General features: G+C 39.0%; 4 protein-coding genes across 14 annotated transcripts in view; 2 read left to right on the forward strand and 2 right to left on the reverse strand.

Moving 5' to 3' along the window:
• Positions 1–16081, reverse strand: part of LOC139983901 (uncharacterized) — a 39098-nt gene extending 23017 nt beyond the window's left edge. For 4 of the 5 annotated variants that reach the window (XM_071998020.1, XM_071998096.1, XM_071997940.1 and 1 more), the window contains exon 1: positions 15961–16081. The gene's annotated coding sequence lies outside the window, so the exon portion shown is untranslated. Of the gene's footprint in view, positions 1–15706; positions 15857–15960 lie in introns of those variants that run through there. The other variant, XM_071997781.1, reaches the window with a different exon arrangement.
• LOC139971847 (uncharacterized) lies at positions 1323–9796 on the forward strand. The gene is made up of 3 exons (XM_071978624.1): positions 1323–1383; positions 6632–9751; positions 9789–9796. Exons 1-3 carry the CDS (start codon positions 1323–1325, stop codon positions 9794–9796), a joined length of 3189 nt encoding a protein of 1062 aa, XP_071834725.1.
• On the forward strand, positions 9773–13919 carry LOC139966540 (uncharacterized). 7 transcript variants are annotated; one of them, XM_071972399.1, is made up of 6 exons: positions 9773–11355; positions 11680–11758; positions 12037–12121; positions 12518–12831; positions 12959–13163; positions 13284–13919. In XM_071972399.1, exon 1 carries the CDS (start codon positions 9805–9807, stop codon positions 11065–11067), a length of 1263 nt encoding a protein of 420 aa, XP_071828500.1. In that variant the 5' UTR covers positions 9773–9804; the 3' UTR covers positions 11068–11355; positions 11680–11758; positions 12037–12121; positions 12518–12831; positions 12959–13163; positions 13284–13919. The 7 variants fall into 7 exon arrangements, with proteins under 7 accessions (XP_071828500.1, XP_071827694.1, XP_071830704.1 ...); XM_071971593.1 differs by having other exon boundaries at positions 9773–11758; XM_071974603.1 differs by lacking the exon at positions 12037–12121.
• Positions 16082–16305: 224 nt separating the features above from the next.
• LOC139984403 (uncharacterized) lies at positions 16306–21185 on the reverse strand. Its single transcript, XM_071998347.1, has 2 exons — positions 20983–21185; positions 16306–19465 (listed from the first exon to the last, which is right to left on the reverse strand). Exon 2 carries the CDS (start codon positions 19026–19028, stop codon positions 18000–18002), a length of 1029 nt encoding a protein of 342 aa, XP_071854448.1. The 5' UTR covers positions 19029–19465; positions 20983–21185; the 3' UTR covers positions 16306–17999.
• Between the last annotated feature and the right edge of the window lie 380 nt (positions 21186–21565).

Below are 21565 nucleotides of genomic sequence, written 5' to 3' on the forward strand. Positions count from 1 at the left end.
AATACCCCCTTCTCCAAAATATTCACACGAGATTTCAAATTATAGCTTAACTTTACACATACATCGAAATAAAATATTTTTCGACAGTTTAACTATTTAGTTTCCGTCTTTCTATTTCCTATTCTCTCATTCCTGTTTTCTAGTATTTCTTCCCATCTCTTCTCTCATGTTTTCTTTGTGCCAACTGGGTTGGTGTCTGGGTAGGGGGGCCGATCGACGTTATCCCACCACCCGTATAATCGGCTCTGTGATACGACTTCACTTTAACTGTATACTTGATATGCGTATATCGCTACACTGCTATACAAATGCAGTTGCATTTACACTTGTTGAAGGCTCCCGTTTTCCCATGTCTATTTCCATATGTAAGGCTGAAATGATTCAAAGATAAGTTCAAGATGTGATTGATGTCATTATTAAACGGTCTCTGACACATTCCATGCAGCCAATTCAGATCAAATCCCTTGAGTGTCTAGTCACGTTTAGTTGGAAATTAGGATTCACTTCGGGGCTTGCTTGAATATGTCATCATGTTTGCAAATATAGCCTATTTCGTCGTGTTTAAAATATTTTTATTTTTTATTTTGGGATTAAATGTAAGTTTGATATGTGATTTTAAATATATATCATCTTGGTGTTTAACATCTTTGGTAAAAGCATATGTTTGCTTGTGAATTGACATATATTTTCAATGTATGTGCATTTCATATTATATTGTTTATGTATACTTAGTTTGTATTTTTATACATGCTTCTTTGCCTCTTGTTTCGCTTTTGCGGTCATGGCCGCCCATATGCTGATTGGTGAGTGACATAATCTATCATTTACGAAGAAATGTAAGTAAAACCTTTCACTATGACGCAATCGTTGAATTGTGGCTTTGTGTAGAGGTTTAAATTCTTAATGTTAAGATAAAGCTGACACCGAGAAAGGAAAAGTTAACCAACTGATGACCGCAAAGGCGTTCTATACCGCCACTGTCGTCCAAGTTTGATGAATTTGCCAATTAGTATATATTTATCAGTTTATGACAGTAAACAGATTCGACTTCCTGTTTAGTGGGTGATGGGGGGGGGGAGGGGTGGCACGTTTTGGCTGTAAACGGGGTCACTTTATTCGTTGAACATTAAAACGTGTGTGCACCAGGTATTCTGAAGCCATCACTAGAATTCCTCTTTAGGGTTGTTTTGGCTACATATCGCTAGATCGACTGTTCAACGGAACAAGGGTTTAGGATTTGTAAATTAATTGAATTCGACCAGTTTGAGAAGTGCACTGTTATTCGTTTCCGTTTCATATGAGCGGCTACACTTTGTGAGACCATGCCATTTTCGAAAAAGTACAAGTTTTCGGAAGAAGAAGTCCTACGCTGCATTGCTAAAGGTTGGTACTGCTTATACAAATACCCATTATGCAATTTCAAGTAATAATTGAAGGTTCTAGCGGCTAGCCATCATTTGTTTCGAGGCTAGGTTGAAAAGATGCCGCAGGCTACTACTGCTATAGCAGATATACAGTTAGTATATTTATTATATTTATATAAGGGCGACGTTCGAATAAGGCTGTCGCAGGATGTACCCGGCCCGTGATTTGATTGGTTGATATTCCGCAAGTTGTTTGCAAATATTAGAGCTTCTATGGTATATTACTTGCACAAAAAACTAAACCAGGATTCCTTAGAGCGTTTAATTCATAGGCGTAAAAAAAAACTGCCCCCCAAATTTCCAGAGGACAAAAATTCGGGCAAAAGTCCTGAAAAATTTGGGCAGCCTAAGAGGAGGAAAAATATATATATATATATTTATATATATATATCTATATTTAAAAATTTGAAAAGATTCGGGCAAGCTACTCCATATTTATATATATATATATATATATATATATAAATATGGAGTAGCTTGCCCGAATCTTTTCAAATTTTTGCCTGACAATTCCATGATTGTCTTTATTTAGCATCATGATGCCCGAATATCTCCGTGTAACACCACCGTAAGCGCAGCTCATCTGGGCTATCACGCTTTTTGCACGATCATTTTTTTTCTTCTAACTAGTCAATTGTATACCTGGACATCCCCGACATGAGTGTATATAAGAAACATTTTCTTTTTCATGGATGGGTGGGGGTGCCTACAAGCCTAGAAGTACAGGTTTATCATATTCTTTGTTATGTTTTATACTTTTTTTGTGAGACAAATTGAAGCCTCACCCGACACAGCGACATTATCCCGCCTACGTGTCGTTGAACAATGTGTGTTTTTCTGGAGGTAGCTGAGTACTTGTGTTAAGATAATAAATACGGTAACTAAATTTGAGCTTAAAAAATATACTGTCCCATTTTTCCCCTTCAAAGTGATGTTACCATATTTTCTTCTTCTAATTTACCAAATTTTTGGGGAAGTGTAAATTTCTAAAACGTGAGATTATAAAATAAAGAATGTTTAGATGCAACTTGCAAAGCCTCAGAAGTGCCGTTTCCGGCAATCTGAGAGGCATTTTTTGCCAACAATTTTCTTGTACGCTACGCGCCAACCAATGGTGGCGCTCCGCTTAGATAGTGTCATGAGAACTTTCGGACACAAAAATTTCTGCCCCCCCCCCCAAAAACTGAATTGGTCCCGTACGCCTATGGTATAATTTATAGTATACAAGTGATGTCATTTTTGCTGCTTAGCTTAGATTCGGTTGTATCAAAATCATAACGTCAGGATGTTTTGTCAATTACGAATTAACGTTTCCAAAACATTCATTGACAGACAATGGCAAATTAACCTTTTAAAGGTATAGGTGGACATGCTATGGATTGGCCTGAAAATTATTCATTGAGAATAAACGAACAGAATCATGCCTTTTCACCTAAAGAAAAACTCTTGTAATTACATAGTTATACAATTAAATGCATTGAAATTAAATTCATAGCTTGAAGCGAAAAAAATCTATTAATTCTCTGGCTCATATTGAATTATTTTAGTACACAAACAATACTGTGCTGACAGTTTAGTCGAAAGAGACAGTCATTTATAGAAATTGATGTCAAATTTAGCAGATTCTCACTGACCAAAAACGTGATGCTTAAAAGCTCATGAATGTACAGGTCACCGTGTAACGTCAATCTGCATAGGGAGTGAACCGCGAACGCGAACCAATAACAATGGACTTTCCAGGGACGTAGACAGGGGGAGGGGCGGTGGGAGCGATCGCCCCCCCCCCTTTGAGTACGCGAAAAAAATTGAACTAAAACCAGGTAATATTAAGCCCTCTGTTCAGGTTGAAGGAAGTAAAGCGACTCTTCTCAATATTCGACTGAAAGTTCGTCTACTACATAATACAATAAACTTTCTTCGCACATCAATAATGCTCCCTATGTGAGAACTGCCCCTTTCAAAATTCTGCCAGGGACTTTTTAAGAAATTTCTCAAAAAGGGACCATATCATGATACGAGTGTCGCCAAGCATATGAAGAATATTTTAATCCCAAAATGACGTTGACATTAACAGTTTTCACACAGCTCAGACATGATTTTACTTATACAGCCCCAACAATGTACCGTCAGCCATGCTGTTTATTTTGTTATGCTTAGGGAAATGGAGCAATACGAGGCACATAGAATAGTACGGTGGCTTAATAGAGACATATATGAAAGAAAGGAAAGTGTCCTCAAATTTCAAAATGTTAACATATAAAGTCAACATTTAGACACTTTACCTCAAAATTGTGACTTGTTTTTTCACAATTTTGACTTTTTATCTCATAATGACTTCTTATCCAAAAATTGTGACCATTTATCTCACAATTGTGTCTTTCTATCTCAAAATGTCTGAAAGATTTTACTTTTTATCTCAAAATGTTGACTGCTAACTTAACAAGGATGTACGAAGTCTGCGTACGTCGTACGTAATAATTTTGTTTTCCACATCCTCTCTAGAGCTTCTCAAGGATGCATGCTGCCTGTTAAATTTCACACTTATTAATTAATTTACGGAATATATGATGTTACAAACACGTGTCAAATATATATTGTTTAGTGTTGAAATGGGTTTTTACTAGTCAATCTGGGCTTCTTATTACAGTGGCCAAATCTGATAGTGTTTGTATTTGCAGAGATTGGTAAAACTCATTGCGTCACTCAGTCATAGTGCTTGTACTAGTAGTGTACTACAGAATAAATATTCAGATAAAAAGTATACAAACATTTTGAGATAAAAAGTAAACATATTTAGATATAAAGTCAACATTTTCAGATAAAAATGTCCCAATTAAGCCACCGTAGAATAGTGATGAGATTTCATCTCAAGTTTTAAACATGTTGGCATAGCTGAAGTCTTACCAAAATTGTCATATTTTGGGACACTGTTTTCTCTCTCCTATGTCCCTCTTAAGCCACCCAAGAACAGTAATGAGGAATTCATCGCAATTGTTTAAACATGCTGGTATGGTTAAAGTATCTAGGGTGGGGGTGGGGAGGTAGAAAGGGATCTAACTGGAGTGGGGCCGTAAAAGGGACTGGGGGGCCTATGCCCCAGTTAGTACGTTGCAAAATACCCTGAATTCTGCTCCCTCTTTCAAGTTTCTGGCTAGGTCCCGGGGACTTTCCACATACTTCTCGTAATAATGTGAACCTTTTATTAACTCTTCCATTAAACGTGCAGCTACAACAAAAAGAACTGGTTTTTAGAATTATTCACACATTGGTTAACTCATTTCGTGTAACAATTAAATAAAGCCGCTATATATTTGCGTCTTATTCAATATTTCTCAAACGCTCATTGGCTCCACGATGCCATAACGACATACATAACTAGCTTATCTTTTTAAATCTTACTACAAATGGTGAACTAAAAGTCGAACAATTTACAAATTTCAAAGTTGTTTTACTCGAAGATATTTTTCGTCAGAATCGCAATAGACCACGCCCATAATATGAATATTTAAATACTGTGAACTTCATTCAATAATGAGGTAAATAATTTTCACTTTACCGGCGTCCTAAGCAACCCAGTAAACCAATACGTACTACAACACAATCTTTTATATGTGTGTTGTGTAAGGCCGACGTGATTCCGACGCAACATTTGTGAATTGTAGGGATTGAATCTATTTTAAGGCAACGGCTCATAAATGTTAGCTATTAAAACTAGTGGATTTTTGGCGACTGTATGCGATTAATTTTAAATGAGGAATTAGTCGGAGGACACTCTACTCATTATCTGCAGAGTCCCTTATTACTCGCCAATAAACACTGTTGGCAGGGAAAAACTTGGATATCTTAGTTTGCTGTTTTTTATTTATATGTGTAAACAACTCGATGGACATTCAAAGGGGTGAAAAACGGCGACAAAACGCAAAAAGCGGATATGAAACGAAGGACTTACTATTATATGCGTATATGGCAAACCATGTGGGACAAACACCACATAATATATCCGCGTAGTAATTCGAACATATACGCGTATTAATTGGAATATACATGCGTGTACATGTGTATAGTTTCGCTGTTTGAAGCGATCTCGGGAGCCCGCCAAAATATTTTCGTTGATATATGTACACAGCAAGAGCGGAAATGTGTTTTCGTGTACATTCGAATTAATCCGTGCATAGTCTATATTGGATTTAATCCCCATATGTATTCTATTTAATACGTGTATATATTCGAATTAATACGTGTATATATTCGAATTAATACGTGTATATATTCGAATTAATATGCGGATATATTTAAGCCATATGATTGGCTAATAATATATACGCGTATAAATTCCAATTAATACGCTCATATATTATGCGGTGTTTATCCCACATGGCTTGCCATATACGTACTTGTTGTGTGCATATCACTCAGATACTGTATGCATATGGTATGTGTGAGATCGGACACGTATCTCGCGCTTGTGGCATAGACAAATAAGCCAGTTTAGACAGCGCATGCGGTACAAAGCCGCGTGACGCCATTCACAGACTCATTCATAGACTTTAAGGGTTTTACATAGGGACGGATATAAAACTTGTAAATGTTGCTCCAGGACACGAGTCATTGATTTGCGTACAAGTATAGGGGACATTTGATATTGCGTCCGTTCATCTCAAAAAGTGTGGGACATATCCCCATGTCTCCTCCCCCACCCCCCCCCCCGGATTGACGCCCATGTGCCTCGGTAGCAGAGACTCTCACTGTGCGACACGTGGCAAAGTATACACGAACATTTTAGCGAATTACGTTTAAGATAAAAAACAGATAATTGGTGAAGGTAAGACTGATAAATATGAAAGGAGAAAAAGGTGACCCCCCCCCCCAAAAAAAAATCATGCTCATGATACGTCATCCGTTGAACAAGTGATAAGGTACCAACAGCGATGACCAGAGTGTACGTGTACATAATATGTACAATATGTGTACTGATTTGTATGATAAATATATGTATATATATATATATATATATGTATGTATATATATATATATACACGCATACATATATACATATGCGTGTGTGTGTGCTTGTTACACATATTCTATATATTACATATTCTATATTTTATATTATATGTTACATATTTATTTTATTTTCTGTTTATCTTATATATTGTATGATATATTATACATTATTACACTTTTTCATACACTTTTTTTCCCAGTTCGTCAGACGAAATGGCAACAAACGCTCTCGGCTAATTCTTTCCGTCGACATGATAGTCTTTGGTATCAAGTTGCTGTTCTACTCCTGAAGACGAATGCGCACAAGAAGAAAACTCTGTCACATCTGAGCTTTTACCTGTATAAAGAGTACATGAGAGATTGCATGCTCAAAAAATGGTATAAGGTTGACAAAGAAGAAATATCAACAAAAGAAGACGTGTCAATTAAGGGAACAGAACGGTGCGACGAAAGCGCCGCTACTAACCGGATATGTAACGATAGCCAGTCAGAAGAAGAGACGAATGATGATACACACGACCTGACTCCATCTGAGGAGAGATTCTGCATCTGTTGCGAAGTGAACGATGGCAGTCCCTACCTCCAGTGCGACATCTGTGACAATTGGTACCATTTCAGGTGCGTGGGATTATCCACTTCTCCTGATACCACAGACCATGTAGAACGCTCAAATTTTACGTGCAACAGATGTCTTCCGCTGACAGGTCGTGGAATATGTAATATTGGTAACTCATGTTGGTTTGCAGCTATCATCCAGGCTATTAAAGTTACAGACGCTGGACAGATATTGAAGAACACCTCCCCGACGATTGGCACAGTTGCTGACGAAATCAGGCGGTTCCTTTTTGAATTAGAAGAGAACAAAACGGAACCCTTAAGCGATGTTATAGTTAGGCAGGCGATAAAGACGATTGCTGAAGAAGTCCGTGGTCCTTTTACCAATATTACGAGTCAGCAGGATGCCAGTGAGTTTTTCGCACGCTGCATTAGTGATGCCATTCAAAGGGAAAATGTCAAAAGCAACACACCACTCGTGACAACGACTTTCCTTTCTGAAATAATATCTTGTTTGAATTGTGGCAACTCAGAGAGACGACAGCAGTCACTTCCTATGCTGACTATCACCACAGACAACACAGAGGCTGAGAGAAATATTAGCGCTATATTTCAAGACGAGGTTCGAGAGGAGGTATTGTGCAATCAATGTAAACAGAACCAGGTGAAAGGATACAGTTATGAAATTCACAAACTACCTCCATGTCTTGTTCTAAACGTAAATCGTACCAGAGCAGGTGGACGAAAGAGCACAGTTCCTGTAACGTCTTTAATATCGCTGGAAATTTCAGACTTTCAATTGAACTTTTCCGATGAATGTTACGCAGGATATCATTATAAACTGCTATCTGCGGTCGTACACCAAGGCGTAGATTGCAGGAGCGGTCATTACTATACATATACGTTTAGGAACAACGGAGTGGTCTGTCATAACGACGAAGACGTAGAGAGATCTACGTTTGAGGAAGCGGTCGCAGACATAGCGGTGAATGGCGTTATTCTCTTCTATGAGCTTTCGCCTGAGAGCAGTGCCATAACATGGTTCACAGAGAAAGACGATGAAGAAATACCCAAGTTGGAAGAGGAGAATGTTCCACTGTCGGAAGGTAAAACTGCGGACAACGGTACTACTGAAAAACCGCAAGTAAAGATACCTGATAACGCCGAAGAGCTTGAAAAGACGGTTGACCAGGACGACGAGTCTGTGGAAGGCCCAATCAGTCTGGAAACGCTTTCCTCATTGAATGTTTGCCAGGTATATGACAAATATTTCGAAGCGTCCATTCCGACTAATGCCTCTTTTTCGATTGACGAAAACGATTGGAAAAACCTTAGAAGCAGGCAAAAGGGTACACGATTACCTTTACAGTGGGTAAATGTGTTTTATAAAGGGCTCCGGCAATCAAACCCATTCTGTACCTTGATGTTCAAAAGACACCGGGTTTCCAAGAAGGGCAGCAGGAAAATTTCCGGTGACATTTTCAGTGCTTACGCATATTGCTCTCGACGACCGACATGTTCCGTTTCGGCAAGACTCTCGATGGCCAGTAACCTAAAATGCATGGTGTTTTATACAGGCTGCGTCAAACACGAAACAGATGAGACTTCACAGCGTCCCGTGCGAGCCGATGAACGGAAAACGCTGCAAAATGAATTGTGGAAAAGCCATTGCCCATCACGTTTGCACACGGAACGTCTCGGAAAGCTTGACGAGCATACATTGGCTAGCGGAAACCTAACCGGAGTATGTGTCGATGGCTCTGTTTTCAAACAGATAAGCTACGAGGGAAGACGGCAACTACAGAGCGATAAAGATTTATTAACAAGTCTTCTTTTGAAAAAACAAGATAGTTTGAACAACTACATCAGACAGATTTCTGCCTCTCCGAGCTATGTAGTCTCATTTACGGACGCTGGGGTTCGCCTCTTCCATGAGCTCGCAAAGACAGTGCCATTGCACTGGGATGCCACGGGTTCAGTGACATGGAAAGATGGCAACAAGGAATATCTGTATTATGCTATTGTTTTCCCAAATCCAACGAGACAAGAGGAGGGGGAGAAGTCATCCCCATGTCCCATAGCAGAGCTAATTTCAACAAATCAGTCTGAGCCAACTATATCTAACTGGCTTCAGTTGTTTAGATACAGAGAGAAGAGCATATACGGGTTTAGAAACCTAACAACCCCTTGTTTAATCTCAAGCGATAGGAGCCTTCCATTGTTGGTATCTTCACTTAAGGTTTTCTCTGGAGAAACGATGAAGCAATACCTGGAGAGAAGCTGGAGAATCGTGAGCGGTGTTGCTTCTGACGAAGACTTGAACGGCATGGTTGTACACAGCGGCCTTTGCCACTTCATGAAGGACGGCAAAGAGTACTGCCGTAAGTACTATAAGAAAGAAAACTCGTGGTTTGGCATGTGCTTGTTTCGTCTTCTCGCAGAAGTTCGCGTGTTGCAAGACTTTCGAAAACTGATGTATTCGATTTGCATTGTCCTTCGAGCAGAAGTCTACTCACCGATTTGTCAACTTCACATGAAGGAAATCTTGTCAACACTTCGCAGTCGAGATTCCTCTGAAATGAATGAAATTGTTGTCACTGACAACGAGTACGAGGGAGAAGAAATAAATCCTTTGAAGCAAACTCAAACAAGCAGATGCACAGAAGAGGATGCTTTAGTTCAGGAATCGTCGAATTTCAAGACACTATGTCACAACATAGACAACGACGCGAAGGATGCCCTGTCGAAAGAGGAAAGGACAGCTGGTTACGATAACTCAAAACCAAACTATTTCAAAAGCAGCCAACTGATAGAGAGAATGCTGACATATGTTTTGCCTACCATTCCTATCTGGTCACAACTCATTCTAGGTGACCTGACCAGACATTCGACAAAATATCAAAAGGCTAATTACGACACTACCAGATATTTTATCCGCAACCCACCAACGACACAGGGCTACATGGAAGCATACAATAAAAATTTTAAAATGACGACGGTGGCCAACTTTCGATTTCGCTTGGACGAATTACTACAAAGAATGTTCACTGCTATCGAGGCACAACAAAGGAAGTTTGTTCTCCAGTATAGGGTGCGCAAGCAAAAGAAAGTGGGAAAACGAGCAACAACATTGGTGGAAGAAAAATGGAGTCGGACGTCGAAAAAAACCAGAGATGATATGAAGAAAAGATCGAGCAATGGGGCCATTGGAAACTGCAAAACGGCAGCAGAAAATATTCTACAGACAGTTACATTCGAATATGACAGAGAACGAGGAAGGAAAACAGAGGACTCCACTCCGTCTCACTTAAATAAAACGAATAAAAGGAAGTCAAACACCCTAATTGGAACTCCTCGAACCAGCAAAACCCTCAAAAAGGCCAACCTTAACCAAAATGACAAGAAATCCTGGAAACGGGAAATAAACAAAAAGGTAGTGGAGGGCAAACTGTTGGAAACCCAGACGATAATCATTGATGAAGAAAAGGAGTACACTGAAAACTACGACCGACGGGATCTGTACGAATCACTATTGCGTAATTCGTGGTTAGATGACAACGTAGTCAATGACTATTTAGAGTTGCTGCAAACACAGGTGACGAATTTCAACGTGTTCCTTTGCAATTCATTCCAAATGAGTTCACGAATTTCAATTTCCCAAATCGCTAGAAAATGGTACAAAGCACAAAAACTCATCGGAAGTAGATGGATTCTCCTTCCCGTTAATCGCAACGGCGTACACTGGGTACTACTAGCTGCAAATGCAATTACGCAAACACTTTATTATCTCGACCCTCTTGGAGGCGACAATCTTGGTGGAGAAATGAAGTGCTTCATTCGTTTCCTTGACGAGAGGTCAGCGTTGGAAGGACATTCATGGCGTTGTACGAGATGGTCGGTTGAAACAACTTTTTCTTTTAAATTGCCACTCCAACCAACCCCAAACGACTGTGGTCTGTATATCCTTCTTTACGCCAGAACTTTGTTGTTGGAGAAGGAAATGCAAAGTAACATTGACATTCAAGCAGAACGGAATTCAATCTACCAAACACTTCACAATTACGATATGCAGCGGTTTTAAAGTTTCATGTATACATGTTCCGCGAGATACTATTTACTGCCAAGAAACACAGAACTGTAAAAATTCAGACTTGGTGCCAAATTGTTAATGTGAGAGATATTATACCAATGACGAGATTAAAACACTGTCGCTTTCAGTATATGGAAAACATTTATTATCCTTAACGACGAGCTTAGCGGCGCTTTGCACATGTTTCCGGACCTATATGAATTCATTGTTGGGACTTATCATGCTTTTCTACGAACGAGTTTGGCAGACATCCAACTATACCATCCACCAGTTTTTGGGGTGAGTGTCATCTTTCCAACCCGTGGGTATATATGATGTGTTCTCGATGAAAGTAAAAATATTCTGCAAAGCATAGATTTGTTAACCAAAATATGATCACATAGACTTGTAACCAAAATATTATCACATATTTCAGATCAATGATCTGCTGATGTTGCTTATAATTGCCACTTATACTTGCCACTTATAATTGCTTATAAAAGCCTTTTCAGACTTAAAATGTTTCCGTTTGCTAGTTACCAAAGGAAATATTTCACGGGGTTCTTTGATAGTTTATGGCTTGGTAAATGTGCAAAACGTTGTCTTCTAACGTTTTCCACACAGATTTCCTCGCTTCTTCACCGACGCATTCCAGTTTATCTTTCAAGATCGGCGTATGACAACTTGACGTTAACTTCCTACAGTAAGTATGTTTAACTAGTCAGTAAGAATAAATGAGCAACAACCATTCTCCTTTCTCGTGTTAAGCAAATAAAGTAGCATGATTAGATCTTGCAATCAATTGGAATTAAAAAGAGTAACAGAACGAAAGAAATAATCGTCTTGTTGCTACTAGAATATTTTGTGCTATGTCTTTTGTACTGAAGTAATTCTTACAGACAATGGGAGCAATACTTGAAGCCAAAGGAAATATTTAATGAGGTTCTTTGATAATTAATGGCTTTCAATGTTTCCATACAGATTCCATCGCTCCTGTATATATACCGACGCATTCCAGTAAATCTGTCACGATCGGCGCATGACAACTTCACTTTTACTTTATACAGTAAGTCTGTTTTAACTTTGTCAGTAAATCTAAATAAGTAACGACCATGGCCGCGCATTTCTCGTGTTAAGCAACTAAAGTAGAAGTAATAGATCTTGCAATCATTTGAAATAAAAAGAGTAAAAGAAAGACAGAAACTTGCCCAACAAAAATAAAATGATTGCGATCGTCATGCTGTGAAGGGAAAAGGCAATTGTTCGAGGAAGGGTGTTTGCCACGCCAGAACAGTTACAGATTCCCTCTTTGGCAAAATGTAGCTAAGTTATGAAATCATCACTTTCATAGTTATTTCATCGTCATTCACCAGGTACCATTCTTTCATTTGAATGAAATTTAAATCTTAGTTTGAACAGAGGCAGAAAACATTAACCGGTTCATCCCTATATTTTTCTACAGGTTAGCAAATTGCACATTCAAAGTTTGCAGAAAGCCGTATTCACAAATGTTCTCCGTACACACTGTTTTATGGAAGCGCAAGTTATGCAAAACCGGTGCCGTTGGCATTTGTTATGGTGTCAAGGAGGAAGAGGAAGGACGACCATTGGGCTGTACTCAGGGCAGTATAAAAGAAGCCCTCCCTTCTAACCCCAGAGTTAACCGTTTCGTCTTGACCTGTGATGCTGCGAAGTATGAGAGCAGTTGAATCCGTCTTTCCAGATGGCACCATCGAAGGCTGTCTGTTTCACTGGCGTCAAGTGGTATGGGGAAAGGTGAATTGTTTTTATATGTTTTGGCAAGTCAAGAGAAAAAATAGAATGCATTTTATATATACATAATGAAATTTAATCTATACATCCGTCGTAATATATTATATATTTTTCTATATCGCGGTACAAGATTTGAGATTGAGGAAAGCTTATTCATCGTCAGAAGCTGTGCAAACGTATATTCGAAAACTGATGATGGCATTACCTATGCTACCACTACAACAAGTTTGGCCTCAGTTCGATATTCTCAGAGAGGAGCAAATAAAGGAGTGGTCTTACTAAATGGAATCCACCTGGACGTGTGTATTAAGAGAGCCATTCACACGATATTGAAGGTATGTCTCAACAATCCTCTTTTGTATTAAATACTATATCACTTGTATTACTGGTCATGATTGAAGTTCCTCTTTTGTTTTTATTTACACATGAAATTATATTTACACATTGTTTTTTAGGATGGCGTCGCTACCTGAACCAAATCGCTGGAAAGGAAGTACCGTTTTATGATATTGTTACAACTCTACACATAGTGGCTGAAACCTTTGTTACAATGTACAAGTGTTGCTGAGGTCGGAAGGAACACTGAGGAGGGTCCAAAAAAAAGAAGGGGGGCACACAGGACACTGCAGTCTCGAGTGCAGCAGTTGTGGGAAGAGTTTGAGACAGGAGACCAAACGACTGCGAGACTCCTCAAGTCATGTTCGCGACTGTTCGGAACCATGGACACAAAACAACAATAGATAGCCATAATCAGCTGGACAGATCTGGCATTTTTTCAGGAACTAACTCCTCGCCTGTCCCCACGGGGAAAAAAGAGGGCATGGGCAGGGCCTTGGGGGTAGTTCCCAAGTGCGCTCAACCATGTTTATATATCTAACAAAAAACTAACATTTTCACAAAAAAAAACATGAAACAGACTGAACTGTTGACAAGCGTTACATGAAGTATGTAAAAGGGACGTTCCTTTGTTAATGCGTTCCATGTTTTTCTCCCTAAGCCTTAAACAAGTAAAAGAAAGCAAGTTAAAAAGGAAACTCACCTTTTAAAGTATTGTCTACAAGAATCTTAAACTGTATTCTTGTACCATTATTCAAGAGAAATAGCCTAGCCTAGCCTATATGCCTTCCTTGGTTTATCCCCTAAAAGCGTTACTTTCCTCACTTAGCCGTATTAGTATACACAGTTTCGTCAAGTACTGCAAATATCTCTTCCCACACAGCTTCTGAGTCCCGTGAAATATGAAATATTTTTTTCACTAACATCTCTTTGATTAAAATCATTAATCAAAATCATAAATTACATTTACTACAGTTGCTTCACTACCTAAATTTAACTCTTTCAAAAACCCCTAGCCAATTAGCCGTCTCTCTTTCGTCTCATGAGAAACGTTAGTTTTCCCCTACAAGCGTTACTTTTCTTCCCTATGGTTTCGAAATTAATGTTTTAAGGGGAGGAAACTAATGGGTCAGCAAACTAACGGGAGCCCTACATTATGTCTGAATTAATTTAAGATCTCTCATAAATGTTTTCAATACATGATATGTTTCATTTTTTCTGATATCTAAAATTCATTTTTAATAAATTTGAGATATCGCCAAACATTAAAGGGTCGAATATGATCTGAAAGCTATATATCAGTTTATACTGCAAGGCTTACCATTTCCGGAGTAGAAGGAGAGTGAGTGGGGTGAGGGGGCTTTAAGTATGGTCAGGACACGCCGCAGCTTTGATGGAGGGACTAGTGATTATAGGTATATTTACTGTGTATATGCTGGGTTGTGGATGGGGGCATTGTACAGAGTACTACAGAAGGGTAAGTTTGGTTGAAAATGTTCCTACTTCACTGTCGTATTGTGACTATTAGTAAAAAATCTATTTACAATAATCATATGATTTATCATTGAATATTGATGTTGCTATGGGGAGAGATTCAGTTGATGAGAGAAGGGGTATTAGGAGGGAGGTTGACAACCGGGCAGTGGTTATGATTGATGGGAGGGGAACGAATTGATTTGTGAATTATGAAGTCAAAGCAATTAGTTTCTCATTTTTTTTGTATTTGTTTGTACAAGTATTAAATTATGCGCATATAAATTAGCCTTTCATGAGACCCTTGTTCCAGTTACAACAATTGAGGTGTCAGAGATGATGTGCATGCACAGCAGCACTTATCACTCGAGATGTTTGGTAGCCTGTAATATATTCTAATTATTCACGAATGAAAATTTAACAGAATGTCAAACAATAAGTCATATCCCACACATTCAAACATCAAATTATACTTTACTGCAAAAAAAATAATACTTCTTGAACTCATCGAGCTATCAAGATTTCATCCAAATAATTTCAAATGGACTATAAACTTTTTAAGAAACCTCACTTCAATACCTTCCCAACAATGCATATGTTCCTATTACAAAACGTGACTGGATTTTGAGTAATTAAAATTGGTAAATAATTTCCCCTGAACCTCCTTGACCGGCCTTTGTATATAGTTAACACAAATGTATCATTTGTTAATACAAATTAACGCTGATGTAATATTAATTGGCTTTGTAAAGCAGGGAGTTCCATAACAACTCCCTTGTGACACCTAGACAACCTTTGAAGTCACAATGATAAGCTGCTTACATCGTCTTTCTCAACGTGGGATTCAACGGTAAGGAATTAACCTAACCGTTTAGACAATTATGTTCATTAAACAGTACCGTAAACTCACACTACGGAAGGTACAGTTAGCATACTCGTTCAGCAAGTTGGTGCTGAACGTGCATGCTAACTTCAATTGGGTTTATTTACGGTTAAATCACGAATGTACGGCTGAATGTGCGGCTCACTTGACTCTAGTCAAACAATCAGAGAATAAAATTGCAAACACCTGTAACAAAGACATCATCTAAGTCGCATTGTCGCAGCCGTTGTGTTTAATTCACGTTGAAAATGCCATTTCGTGGAAGCAGTATGTATGTTGTACGCGCAGATAACTAGAAACGTACAACTTGAACATAGGACGCATGCGTAACAAGTATCCGCCCTTATGCCCAAGAATAACATCTGTTTTGTAACAATTTCAACAAATGTCATAAAAATAGATTATGTGAGGTTCAAAGATAGAAAATATCATCATTTTACCTTGAAACCGCTTGTGATGACTCAGGTAATGCGGACTTTTCGCAAGTCCAATGGCGATGAAGCTGCTGTTGATTTGACCCCTATGACATCATAGGTCATTTAGTAACTGACTAGATGTAATGACAAGAAATACGCTAGCAACACAAAACGGCTAGCCTAGCATATAAAGAGTACAGGGCCAAGGTTCCTTCTTATTTGTTCGGCTCGTGCTCCAAAATATGCAATGTGAATTTTGGGGAATAATATGAAGGGGTCCGATACAATGGTGAAGAACTGTTTGCTCCTTTTTGTTTCGACATGTCTAGTCATTTTGTGTGTATGGGAGCCTGTTTGGAAGAACAGGAAATAGGCTAAAGATATGCAGCTTCCTATCAAAGCCTAGCTTTTTGGACCCTACCCTGCTGATCTTTGCCGCCTTGTCCGTTTTGGCGTTTCCTATGGGCCCGTCTATAAACATATAATTATTTACATCAATCAGAAATACCCTCCATCGTCTCTGAAACTAGTTTCAGATAAGTTACTGCGGTAGGACGGTTAAGCGGTTACGGGAGAACGAATGATCGTTACTCTGCAATTATGTAGTCATGGTGCACGGCCAGTATAGTGACCTAGGGCTGCTTCTGCACTGAGCAGGACTACCCTATAAAACAAACCAAAGAAACAACCCAGGCGGAAGTATATCAGGCTGCTAATAATCAAGTCGTCCACCGTGACCCTACCACATGTTTGGGTTATGGCCTGAGGACGTTATAGGGTTATGGTTTGGTGAAACTATTAAAACACGAACGCATGTAAGAGACGTAGTTCCGATTCATTTCACGCTATGAGAAAGCACACTACTCGCAGGTCTAACAATAGTAGGCATACTGTATATTAGATCACCACCAGATTTTTAGGTAAATATACGATTCGTGTGTCCCGCAAGCCGAAAATTTTCTGTTAATATATATTCAATGACGTGTTAATTAGGCTTCACATTATCACGATGTTTATCAAATTTCACTATGGATGAATTATCATTTACAGTTAAACTTACAGAAGTATGTTTCGACCTCCTTCCCTTTCCCATAATATATTTGAAAAGATGAAAACCTGAATGGGACTCCAAAAACAGTGACAGGCAGTTTGAGAGTTACTTGCAGTGCCGGATTTACGGCGGGGCCCACCGGGGCCCAGGACCCAGGCCCCCTCATATAGGGGCCCCTACAATTGGGTGTCCAAAAGAATGGAGGCATAAGATCCCTGTCCGTCCGTCATTGGATGTTTAGATGCAACTTGCAAGACCTGGGAAGTGCCATTTCCAGCGATCTGGGAAGCATTTTCTGCCAAAATTTTCGTGTACGCTATGCGCCAACCTAATGGTGGCGCTCCGCTAAGATAGTGGGCCTAATCGTGAAAGGGCCAAAAACTATTCTGGCCCGGGCTAAATCCGGCCCTGGTTACTTGGGTAGCAGATTGTGGATGAGATGAAGAGTCAGACAATTATGGCCCGCACGCATGAAAACCCCTAGAAATATATAGAAGACATTTCCCAATATCATGCATTATCCCCCCCCCCCCCACACATACACCCGTGTCAAGGATCCTGCAGTACGTCAATAAATGATACAATCGGGGAGGGGGTTACTAGAGTTCTTGTATACTACTTCAGGGCAGTATCAGGGTCAGCTCCTTTCATGTTTATTTTTTTCTTTCACGTGAGATCCTCCAATCTATGACACAGGCTTGATGAGAGGATTGGGTCGGGGGGGGGGGGTATGATTATACAGACCAGTAGCCCGAGATGTATTAGAGAGATCTGCAAATGTAAAGAGGGTGGCCAGAGAAAATATGGGCTTAAGAAAACTTTATATATATTTTTCATTTTCAGATAAAAGACAACTGCATACTTGTGACCTAATTGTTACAGGGGCATAACTTCTGCTAGAACCAAGTTTTCACAACCAATACATAACTGGGGTTTCCGGTTGAGTGCAACTTTCGTATTAAAAGTCACATTGAGTCTGAATAACTCATGATAACCTATTTAGTATGTCTTATCAAGAGTTGTTCTCATTGGCCGAGTTGTCATCAACCTCTAGTATGTCATATTCAAAGATTTCATCTTGTAATCCAAATCTAACAATTTTATTGTTCTTTGAATTGTCGAGTTTAATCTCTCCGTCAGTTGCAACCTTTGGGTGATATCTGTGACCCACTAAACCATTATTATTTATAGCCAAGGATATGTAATCGCTTTGATCCAGTTTTGACTGAGCGATATGACTCTGTTTGGAGTCATTGTAAGACAGGTGGGAAGAATCCAATCTAGGAATAATGACGTTCAGTTCTTTTCTTTCACTTAATGATGGATTGAAATATTTTGAAGTCGTTGACGGTCTATCGCGATGTCGTGAGTACAAATTCTTAACTTTTCCCGGTAGTTCTCTAAATGGTTGACTCGTGATACCGTTTTCTGTCTTAGAAACCGTGATTTTTCCCGATGTACTTAACTCTTCTTTGCTACGTTGCTGTTGAATCAGTCTGGCTTTGGCGATAGACTTATCCATATCAGAGTAAGACCTTCGGATACCGGTTAACCGTGGTACACTGGACTTGCGTGAAGTCGTTTCTCTGCGATTTACGCCATTAACAGCTCTAAACGCATGTGTACTATGTGTTCCATCACCTTGATTAAGTCCAACGTTATTAATATCTTCTAAACTAAACCCTCGTCTAAAGTTAAGTACTGGATACTGTGTATTGTGCAACCTCGGTAAACTTACACTGTATGAAATCTTCTCCTTACTATTTCTACTCTTTACTTCGATTGCTTTTGATTTTGAAGACGTTTCCAAACAGTCCCGCTTGTCAGAAACTTTTAGCTTAGAAACTGTTACGGGGTTCCAAACTTCATAATCAGTGACGTCACCCCACGTTAGTGTCACATTTTTACGGGATGGATTTTGCGCTCTGGACTCTTTCGTCGTAGCGCTATACAATTTATTTCTAACTTGACTTCTCGGGACACCCAAGAGACGGTCAGCTGATTGCTTTCTTCTCTCCGTCTTTGTTAATTCTTCTGTCATGATGTTGCTTCTGTTGAATAGTCATAATATTACTGAAAATGAAACGGCTGTAATATACGTCTAACACGAGACTAATTACGTATTGATCCAATAAACTAAAGAAGTTTCATAGTTCAACGCCCGTGTTTGGTCAAGATCGCTGTTCACCTAAACACGAGCCACAGACTGGATGCTATATTAGCCTCTTGTGATGCATGGGCTAGAGGTATTGTGACACAGGAGAACGCCCATGTCATATATTAACATAACAGAAATCGGCAACTGGCTTCTTCGTAATTTCTTCGTACATTCGCTTCCATTAAGATGTAAGTTGGGAGCAACGTGTAATCGGTTTTGGTATTAATTGGTGCATTCAGCACCCTCTTCAGGCTGACGCACTCAGAGAATACCCGGTCCTCTCTCACACAAAAGAAACTGTGAGAATGTAAGGAGCCTGACTACATGTAGGGATAAAGAAAAGAAAATAACAAAACGTTAGTGCGTGATCAGACCAAAAACTAAAATAAAATGTAGGCTACCAAACACTCGGGTGAATGCATAATGTATATACGGATTTAAAGAATGCGAAAGTTACATATTTTATAACAAATAACCAGGGGTTGTTGAAAACCAAGGAGGATAAGTTGCACAGTGACATCAAAATAGGGTTACACAAATTACAATGTATCATCCTGTCAGTGAAATGCATTTGCACCATTTCGTATACTGAGAAGTTTAAAAGTAGGAATAAATAAATATAAACACGTTAGCGCCGAGATGAATAAACAACATTACAGAATGTTTTTGATGGTGTTCAGGCTCTCGACGTCTCTAGCCCGACCCCTCTGGCCCGACCCCTTGGCCCCGACCCCTCTGGGGTACTATGGCCTACGTCCTTTCCTCACGTTCCTACTCGTGAACATGAAAGCAAGCGCTAATCGATTTGTTTCTTCTGTCAAACGTTTTATGTTAAGTTTTTAAACATTGTATTTATGTAACTTACCGAGCTACGTAGCCGTGTATATATGTATATAGATTAAAAAACTCTCGAATAAGAATCTAGCTTACTCTAACGTTCATTGTAAAATATTTCAAATACGTCAGCCTTTCTAAAAGCTACCGGTACCAATTTATCAGAAAATAATTTCCTTCACTTTTTTTTTTTTTAACTCAAACTTCTACAACGGCACGGATGCCTTCGCTTTGTCATGGTTACACACCTGTGTAGTGCCTCCTGTGTTCAACCCACTTCATGTTGAAGTATACCTCCTATAGTATCGATCGAATCTAAATTGTGCCGTCTTACTTTGTTGATCTTTGTTCGAACTAATAAAACTGTCAATTAGCTTCACACTGTTGTTGAATACTAGTCGACATTGATCCAGTATAGGAACAATACGTATTTACTATCTGACCGACGGCAAACTGTCACGTTAAATTGTCAAATGTTACAATCACCTTTGTGCTTAATCGAACCCACCAGGAGTTGTTATTTAAATAGCAGCTCCTTCAAATATAGGCTATAGAAAGGAATGACTATTATGTACTTATATAGCTATATAGGCAGTACCGCTATTGCACCTGTGCTAAAGTTATGACAAATGATGATTTTGCTTATAAGATGTGTGTTGGCATTTTAAACAATTTTGTTTCAACCGTAAATTGCTTTTCCATTCATACTTATGGACAATTTAGACACATTCAATGAACATGAGACCAACATGTATGTCCCTTTTATAATGCAGACCTTCCTTATAGTTATATATAGGCAAGATAAATAATTTATTTTAGTTTTGTCCAAAATTAATTGCATTAATTATCTAAACTATGTACCTCACTGATTGTTCAAGATGATAAAAATAACAGACCGCACTGCAATTTTATACGACTGAAACGGTTTTGTTTATTCTAGACAAGACGAATTAGCACTGCAGCCAGAAAGTCAATTTCGCGTGCACTGAGAGATGAAACTCACCTTACACGATATGATTATCTAGTCCATGGCTTCTCTGACAGGATTAACCTCACTCTCGGATACCAAAGGCCTTATAAGACGAAATTGTTATCATAAAGGTCGAATATCACCGGTCTCCCCTCATCTTATTCTGTTGCATATAACTGTGTCTAAACTCTCGAAGCTCCCTGATTCAAGTGAAAGTGCCGTTATTGACTCTCAGACGATTCTTCCATTACTTCAATGGGCCGAATAAACATTCTGATCCCTCTTCACTAGAGTCAGGCCAGTTGCAGACGATTGTCATGTTAATGAGGTGTTCTCGATCATATTATGATTGAGTATCATGTAGTCACCGTAAATGGAACTATATAAATGAATGGTTTAATAGCATTCCTATAGTCAACCTAACGAACCCACCCCGGCTCCCAAAAGGATGTCCTAATTGTCAGAAAGCTCATTGATGCAACAATGTTTAGAATGTAATTATACTTAATCAATGGGATTTGGTTTTGTAGTATACAAGCAAACGGATTGAAAAGGGTTTACGTCAAATCATGATATTGTAGCCAAATAAGGTTTCTACAAATGTCAGAATATCTAA

Source organism: Apostichopus japonicus, chromosome 1 (genome assembly GCF_037975245.1).
Source record: "Apostichopus japonicus isolate 1M-3 chromosome 1, ASM3797524v1, whole genome shotgun sequence".
Taxonomy (NCBI): domain Eukaryota; kingdom Metazoa; phylum Echinodermata; class Holothuroidea; order Aspidochirotida; family Stichopodidae; genus Apostichopus; species Apostichopus japonicus.